We start from the raw sequence: 8,800 nt of genomic DNA on the forward strand, positions 1-8,800 counted from the left end.
CCCCCTCCCGATCGCCCTGCTTCTCCGCCAGCCAATAGGAGCAGCCAGCGTAGGCCTGTAGGGGGCGGAGCGACGGCCGGGGCGCGGAGCCCCGAGACCGCGCGCGGTACCCTTCGCTCTTCCCACGTCTTCTGGTCCCAGCGAGCGCGCCTCCCGCCTGCCCAGCAGACGAGCGATGGGGGTTCTGAGCTCCAGGCGCTGCGTAGAGTGGCTGTTGGGCCTCTACTTCCTCTGCCACATCCCCATCACCCTGTTCTTGGACATGCAACTGGTGCTGCCGGCCGAACTCTACCCGGTTGAGGTGAGGGGCTCCCCAGGTCGGTCCCGTCCGCTAGTCGCTGAGTTTGAGGGCCGTCGTCCCCACCCCGAGTTTCCCTCCCTCCTTTGGAGCTCGCGCGTACTCCGGCCCCCTCCTTCGCTGACTTGCGCTCGACGTCTTCCTTGGGCTTTCTCTGTCCCAGACCCTTCGCGAGGTGCAGGAGGCAAACTCTTTGTTCCTGTTAAGGCCATTTCTGCCCAGGGTATGTTTACGACTCCTGCAGTCCCAGCTCTGGTCAGTTGTCGGTGTGCGAGGGATGTCTAAAATCACATGTTGGATTTGTTATAAAGTTGTGGGTTTTTTGTAAAGGTTTGAAAATACTAGTCTAATCTCAAAGCAAAAATACGTGTGGGATTAGACCTGTCTTTTAAAGGTTTTGCACCGTGCTTGGCGCAGCGCGGGCATTCACCCATCTGCACTTCATGATCAGGAGCCACCACCTTCACAAGCTCAGCAGTGAGATCATGACACCTTTTCATACGGCCTTTTCATTGGCTTCGAGATAGAATGATCACCCAGGTAGAAAGAAAGGAGAAAAGCCCCATTTTCTGGTAATTGGAGAGCATGCCTTACCCAAACTGTTTTAGTACTTTTTCTTTTTTCTTTAAAAGCTGCAGTCTCCCCCTCTCTCCCCTTATCTGGACCCTGTAACCTTTTTCCTTGGAACTCCTGTCCTCAGTTCTGTGTGTAGAACTGTGGGCCAAGGGAACCAGCAGTTGGCGTGATGGCCATGTCGCTGGACTCCCACGTAGTCGACCGGGGTTCGCGTCCCGGACCGTGGCTTAAAACTCACGCCGGGCGCGTATGCATGCGTGCCCAAGATCCTGAAAGAAGGGATTGTGGCGTGACCATCCCCCCTGGGGGGTGATTTCTCGCTTTCTGTCTCTATGTCTCTCTGTCTGGCGAGCGCACGCGCCCTATAGCAAAAAAAAAAACTCTCCGAAAAAAAAAAAAGAAGAACTGTGGGCCAAGACTGACTTTTTTATTAAAGATTTGTTATGCTTCTGTTTAACCTTAAATGTTTTTTGTCTAGGATTTTTCCTTTTAGCTCCATGCATTCCCAACAGTGTATGCAAACCTATGCTGGCTTTGTGTTTCCTGGAAGGAAAATTCGTGGCTTCTATCAGCTGCCATTGGTTTAACCCCCTCAGAAAAGTTAAGAATCACTGCCCAACAACACCTCCCTCTCCCATTTGAGTCTCCTTTTATTGTTTGTTTCTCTCACTAAACTGAGCAGGGAACACCAGCAATCTCTTTTTCCATGGGAAAAGCATGGGTACTTTGTGGCAAGAGTTTTGGACTGCCGTCTGAGAACTTGGTTCTAACAAGTTACTGACTGGGGTCTTGGGCAAGTCAGGCTTTGTGACATCAACTGTCAGTCAGAGAGTTGGGTTGATTTACAAGTGCAGACATACACAGGTGTATGAGTTAACCACTGCTGCTGTAACAAATTACCACAGATGGTGACTTAAGAGAAATTTGTTGTTTTACAGTTCTGGAGGCCAGAAGTCTGAAATGAACCGGATGGGGCTAAAACCAAGGTGTCCTCAGGATTTGTTCCTTCTGAAAGTCACAGGGGAGACTCTTTCACTTCCCCCTTCAGTTTCTGGTGGTCACCAGTGTTTCTTGTGGCCTCATCATGTCTTTCTTGGTGGCAGGTCATCACATTGCCGTCTTTTCTTCTGTAGTCAAATCTCCTGCTGCCTCACTTTTGCTAGGACACCTGAAATGCATTTAGGAGTTACCAGGGAACCCGGCACTCTCCCCATCTCCAGATCCTGAACTTAATCACATCTGCAAAAGGCTTTTGTCAAATCAAGTAGCCGTCATAGGCTCCAGGGATTAGGACACGGATATCCTAGGGACTGTTCATCGGGCTACCACACAGATAATACAAACTCTCCTAAGAGCTCTGCACTAGACCGCTCAGAACACAGGGGAGGCTGTGTTGCCATATGTGTGGTTTGGAAAGCTGTGTGGCCAGAAGGACTCTGGCAGGCTTCCTGTTTACTGTCTCTCTCATGTAGGGTTCCTTTACTACTTGGTAATTAGTGTGTTATTCCATGTGGCCATGCCAGACTTCACAGCTGTTCTTTAATCCTTTCTGGTGGTGCCATTCACCCAAGTCTCCTTGCTCACCAGTCCCAAATTACAATTAAAAAATGTGCCCAGTGTATAAAGACCACTTAAATGTATATATTTGATAGCGTAAAATTTTCCCAGCTTTATTTTTTTTTTAATGTTGACTTAGCACAAAAAACAAGGGTCAGTGCAGGCAGGATCCAGCCAGAAACTGTTTGATGACGCTGGGGCATCCTGACTTGGAAAGCATGTGCCTCCATTCCCTTTTCTTTCCTTTTTTTTTTTTAATTTAAATTTGCTAGAGGGTGCATGCGTGCCTGCCAGAGAGAGAACGTGAGAAATCACCCCCCATGGGGGATGGCCATGCCACAATCCCTTCTCCATTCTCCTGTCAGGATTTGGGGCACGTATGCACATGCACCCGGCATGTTTTTCAGGCCACCAAGTCCAGACTTAACTGCGCACTCTGGTTTAGAAAGCCCTGTGCTGGGGCCGGCAGGTAGCATGGTGTCTAAGGTGCTGGACTCCCACGTGGCCGACTGCAGTTCGAGAAAGCCAGACCTGGCAGCTTTTCCCTCTCTGGTCAAATTAAAGTTAGTTAATTAAATTAAATAAAGTTTAATAAAATAATTTTTTGCCATGTGGACTTTTACTGGATAACACTGGTGAGCTGAGTCCAGTGTGTGTCAGGTAAAACTGGAATCAGCTTTATTGCCTTTTGGGAGGTCTTAAATCATTATGAGTGGCCAGTTGCATGCTGAGATTTTAGTAGAATTAAACTTGACCATGTCTAAGTATGTTAATTATGGGGCCAGCAGGTGGCATGGTGATTAGGGGCACCGGACTCCCATGTGGCCAACCAAAGTTTAAGTCCTGGACCTGGCGGTTTCCTTTCTCACTTAACTGCTCACTCACTCGTGCATGCTCGCTCGCTCACTCGCTCGCTCTCTCTCTCTTTCTCTCTCTCTCATTCTGTCCCTCTCTGGTCAAATTAAAATAAATAAAGTTAAATAAGATAATTCTTGAGGCTGGCAGGTGGCATAGTGGTTAAGGGCACTGGACTCCCAAATGGCTGACCATGGTTCAAGTCCCGGACCTTGCAGCTTGCTTTCTCACTTTTCTCTCTTTCTCTCTGGGTCTGTCCCTCTGTAGTCAAATTAAAAAATAAATGAAGTTAAATCAAATAATTCTTTAAAATAAATAAATAAAAATAAAATAAATTCTTTTTTTAAAGAAGCTAAAAATTTTTTAAGTATATTGATTATAATCAATTAAATAATTTGTATGTCCCTAGCTATTGTTCTAGAAACTGGACTTATTAACTCTTATCTTACCAGCAGTGAGGCAGGTACTATCTCTCATGTAGGGGATTAAGGGCCTGGCCAAGCCAGCATTCTGCCCCAAAACCCTATTCCTCAACACTCTGCTGGGCGCCTGGGCCTTCTCTTCACCCGCCCCAAGCCCACGCCTCGCTCTGGCACCAGGTATCGTGTATGACTGGGCAGGTGGGTGGGTGGGTGGCTCCTAGCACAGTGGGCTGGTTAGATTTAATTCTGATCTCATCCTGCAGCCTTTAGAAATTCCAGTGCTATACAAGTCAGCCTGGATCTGTGAAGTAGGTAGGTCTGAGACATTGTATATGAATTAAGTACAAAGTAATTAATGTTCAGATGAACCGGAATGTCTTTTAAATATTGTAGTCAACCTTTTTTTTTTAGTTTATTCTTCCCGTGTAAAAGGCAGCGCTTCCAACAAGGTCTTACTCTGCAGTTCACTCCCAGCTTCAGCCAGACCAGATCACAGTCACGGGCACATATACACACCCTGGCACATACATAGAAGGAGGCCCCAGGACATGAACCTGGGACCATGCCGTGTAGATCCCCTTGCGTTACTGCTATGCCACCATCTGGCAGGTTTTCCCCCCTCTTTTAAATTAGCTACAGGGCATGTGTGCTCACCAGAATGAGGGGACCTGCAGGTGGTGTGGTGGTTAAGGTGCTGGACACTCCCACATGGCCGACCACAGTTCGAGTCCCGGACCTGGTGGCTTGCTCTCATGCGCACTCGCTCGCTCTTGCTTGCTCGCTCTCTCTCTCTCTCTCTCTCTCTCTCGTCAAACTAACGTGAAAGAATAAATAAATACAATTAAGTAATTCTTTAAAAAAAAAAAAACGTAAATCTAAAAAGCAAAAAAGGATCATAAAGCATTTGGCCCAAGTTGTTCATCTTACAGATGAGGAAACAGCCTTGGAGGGCAGTGACTTAACCTTGATGAGTATTTCCTAGCCCATTACTGTCCTGAAAAGTGCAGAAGGAGGGGGAAGTAAAGGTTATGCCAGGAATTTAAATTTCCAATTGAAAACAAATTAGAGATCACTTGGTCAATAAATTGGTCATCTGGCCAGAGCCTTTCCGAAATGAGTATTATTCTAACAGACTGTTTGTTTCTAGATATTTGCTTAAAGCTGCCTGCAGTCATGAGGCCTCCGTTTCACCACAGTGAGCCTTTATCTTTGGATTAAACATTAGCAGGAGAAATATCCTTGGCTTTTCCATTTTAAGATAAATTCTTACCTTGGAGTGGCCTCTAGTCAAAGATGAAGACATCAGTTTGGCTCTGAAGGCATGTGTGTGAGCACAGTGCCACCTCCAGGAGGCCCTGTGCAGCCTAGGCCTTGGGCTCCTAGGAGAGCACAGCGGGCAGTAACCATGTCAGTGTGCAGCTGCCTCTTATTTGATGAGGTAGTCAGAAGGCTGGGCCCAAGCTAGAGTTGAGACCACTCTCAAGCCTTGTGTGGCCTAGAAGCTTTATAGTTTGTAGTTTAGGACAGTTTTTCTTCTATAAATATCCTACTGATCTCCTAAAAGAACGAAATAGAATTAGAGGGCATAGACATGAGGAATTTATTTGTTTTATTGGAGTTAGTGTCCAAATTCCATTTCTACAGAGGTTAGATTTATCGCCCCTTCTACCTACACCTTCCCCCGACCAGAATAAAGGACGTTAAATTCATGCTTGTATTTGTTTTGTTTTAATTCGCTGTAGGTAGTACATGCACTTGCTGGAGAAAGGTGGAGGTAGGAGAGTGAGGATTCACCCCCCAGGGGATGGCCATGCCACATTCACTCTCAGGGTGTTTTGGGGGGCATGCACACACACATACCAGCGTGTTTTTCAAGCCACTGTGCCAGGACTCAAATCACCACACAGCTGGCCATGTGGGATCCAGCCACCCCAATTTCTCTGCCATCTGCTGGCCCCATGTTTATATTTGTGAGAATTTTTCCTTTGGAGTTTGTTGTACAGTTGGTGTTGTGAAAGGAAAAACAGGATAGTTTTTTTATGTTTTTTTTTTTGTTAATTTGCCAGAGGGCTTGGGTACATGCACTTGCTAAAAAGAGACAGAGAGTGAGAAAGTGCACACATACACACACACGCCAGGCCAATAGGAGATGATCATGCTGCAATCCCTTTTCCTCTCTCTCTCCTTTTGAGATTTTGGGCACATGTACATATGCATCCAATGTGTTTCTCTAGCTGCCAGTCTGGGACTCGAACTGTGTGGTCAGTAATATGGAATCTAGCCACCTTAACCACCACGGCGGCTGGCCTCACATTTGTCATTTCTTTGCAAGAAATGGCATTTGTCGTATATATGTCACATTCGCTCATTGGGTGAGCACCCTGCAAGTGACTACTGCTTGACCTGGATGCCTGTTCTCCTGGAGCTAGGAATGAGTTTTTGTTAACTGACCATGGAGGCCAGATCACAAAGCCAGCTGGGGGTGCTGAGCAGGCCCTGCCCCCAGGACTGGATAATGAGTCTCTTCAGTGTCTCCTCAAGGAAGGTGGCCTGCCCGGCAGCTGGAGTTCCTCAGTTCCTCACGGTCATTATCTTCTTTTAGTTTAGAAACCTGCTGAAGTGGTATGCGAAGGAGTTCAGGGACCCTCTGCTCCAGGATCCCCCAGCGTGGTTTAAGTCCTTCCTGCTCTGCGAGCTGGTGTTTCAGCTGCCTTTCTTTCCCTTTGCAACATATGCCTTCTTTAAAGGTTGGTAAATGATGGGGAATTTGCTTAGAAATCAGGCTCCAGAAATCTTCGGGGAAAGTACCTTCAGGGGGGAGCAGAAGAGAGTGGTCCCTGTGGTTTGTGTGCGGGCACCGCAGGATCTGGTGGAAATGGCTCGAGTAGTTCCTGCAGGGGGACGTTAATGTGGCTCAGGCTGACCCGTGTGGTCAGCGGCTGCCAGGCTGCCTCGGTTCTCTGGAAACCCCTCATACATCTGAAACCTGAGGCCGCTTAAAACAATGAGCTTTTTTCCCTCTTGGGTTTTCCTCCACAGAATTAGTTGTATAGTTTATAGTTGTATTTTCCTGCTTTGGATAGTATCGTACTAACCAATAAGCAGTACATCAATTTAATCCCTGAAGGGTGAATTTCTCCTTTGAAAGTCATAAATGTTTATTTTTTAAAGAATTATTTTATTTGACTTTTTATTTATTTATTTTAAATGTGACCAGAAAGGGACAGAGTGATAGAAAGAGAAAGAGGGAGGGAAAGTGAGAAAGCAAGCCACCAGGTCTGGGACTCATGCCATGTGGGAGTCCAGCACCCCTAGCTACCATGCCACCAGCTGGCTTCAGTTACTGCTTTTTAAGGAAAGTGGCTGAACCTATGTGCTTGGTAACTAAGCTTGTGCAGCTGAAAATGCTTCTTTCCTCCTGGAGTCCCCCAGAGTCCAGGATCATCTTTTGGTCCCTTCACTTATATATTACTTAACAGATGCATGGGGTGGGAATTCGACCACCTCTTGCATTTTAGACCATCTGCACAGGTTTAGCTGGTATAGGCAGTTTTTTACCCAAGGGTTTTTCTGAGTTATGCCCGCCCTTGGCAACCTGGGGTCCTGGCCATCGCTTCAGTGGGCACGTTGGGCAGCACATTCTAGTTTCCATTTGTTGTAAGTTTCCACTTGGAGTAGGTGGTGGAGTGATTGGCTGAAGGGAGCAGACCAACAGAGACAGGGTGGAGAATGTCACACAGCCTTGGAGTCATGACAGTCCTAACTGTTACTGTTTTCTCTTCCTCTAACTACTTCAGGAAGCTGTAGGTGGATCCGCATCCCTGCAATCATCTACGCAGTTCACACCATCACAGCTTTAATTCCAATTCTCTCCACGATTCTAGTTGAGGACTTCTCGAAAGCCAGTGGTTTCAAAGGACAAAGACCTGAGACTTTGCGTGAACGACTAGCCCTTGTATCAGTCTACGCCCCCTACTTACTCATCCCTTTCGTACTCCTGCTTTTCATGTTGCGGAACCCCTACTACAAGTATGAAGAGAAAAGAAAGAAAAAATAAGGGAAACGCCACTGGCCCAGCCAGGGGAGATGCCACAAGGCAGCTGCCTGTTGAACCCAGTACAAGGACACTGTTCAGAACCCATATCCTCAGTAGCAATTGGAACCCCTGCAGCGACGCAAAATGGCGGCAGAGCCGCCAATCCTTCACCTTCTAAGGGTACGGGGATGAATGGCCTGATGAGCTGAGGTGGACAGAGGAGTGTGAGCAAGGTGACAGGGAAGTGGTGCCTAGTGTCTCGTCTGCACCTGCGTCCCACTGCAGGACTAAAATCAGCCCAGGCAGAACCAGAATAAACTTGCATGAGCATGGCCTGCTAGGCATGTTCACTTGTCCCACAACACAGATACATATGACAGCCCCAACTCAGGATTCTCTAGTTCATCACCCGTTAGCAAAGTGAAGAGGGGAGTGTTCCAGGCCATTCGAAATTTTGAGAGTATGCTTCCTGAAATATATTTAAAATACATGATGGGAGCTAGCAGATGGCATAGCAGTTATGTTGCTGGATTCTCTCACATGGCTGACCTGGACATAGTGGCTTGAAGCTCAGGCCAGGCACATGTGTGTATGTGCCCAAAATCTCAGGAGGGGAATGCAGAAGGGACTGTGGCGTGGCCATCCCCCCTGGGGTTGATTACTTACTTTCCCTCTCACTGTCTCTGTCTCTGGTGAGCACAGGCACCCTAAGGCAAAATAAAAAACTCTTCAAAAAAAACTAAACCAAACTACAATGTTTTCTTGCCCCCACTTTCACCCGGAAGAAAAAGCGTACACACGCGCGCGCGCGCACACACACACACACACACACACACACACACACAGTCATCCTCTTATTTCCAAATCTTTGTCTTTCATATTTTTTTCAGAAATCATTTTATTTAACTTTTTTTAATTTGACCAGAGTGACCAAAAGAGAGAAATAAGCCACCAGGTCTGGGACTTGAACTGCTGTTGGCTGTGTGGGAGTCCAGCGCCCTTAACTATCACACCACCTGCCAGCCCCAGTCTTCAGTATTTTAGACCTGACACTAG

At 47.1% G+C, this 8,800-nt stretch overlaps 1 protein-coding gene across 1 annotated transcript; it reads left to right on the forward strand.

Moving 5' to 3' along the window:
* The first annotated feature begins 83 nt into the window (after positions 1–83).
* TMEM97 (transmembrane protein 97) lies at positions 84–8,299 on the forward strand. Its single transcript, XM_006165432.3, has 3 exons — positions 84–301; positions 6,311–6,455; positions 7,506–8,299. The coding sequence occupies exons 1-3, from the start codon at positions 176–178 to the stop codon at positions 7,763–7,765; spliced, it is 531 nt and encodes a 176-aa protein (XP_006165494.1). The 5' UTR covers positions 84–175; the 3' UTR covers positions 7,766–8,299.
* Positions 8,300–8,800: the final 501 nt, after the last annotated feature.

Source organism: Tupaia chinensis, unplaced genomic scaffold (genome assembly GCF_000334495.1).
Source record: "Tupaia chinensis unplaced genomic scaffold, TupChi_1.0 Scaffold143921_1, whole genome shotgun sequence".
NCBI lineage: Eukaryota > Metazoa > Chordata > Mammalia > Scandentia > Tupaiidae > Tupaia > Tupaia belangeri.

Coding starts and splice junctions, on each gene's coding strand:
- TMEM97 (XM_006165432.3), top strand. CDS start 176: ATGGGGGTTCTGAGCTCCAGGCGCTGCGTAGAGTGGCTGTTGGGCCTC. Junction 302..6,310: donor CCGAACTCTACCCGGTTGAG/GTGAGGGGCTCC, acceptor ATCTTCTTTTAG/TTTAGAAACCTGCTGAAGTG. Junction 6,456..7,505: donor AACATATGCCTTCTTTAAAG/GTTGGTAAATGA, acceptor TAACTACTTCAG/GAAGCTGTAGGTGGATCCGC.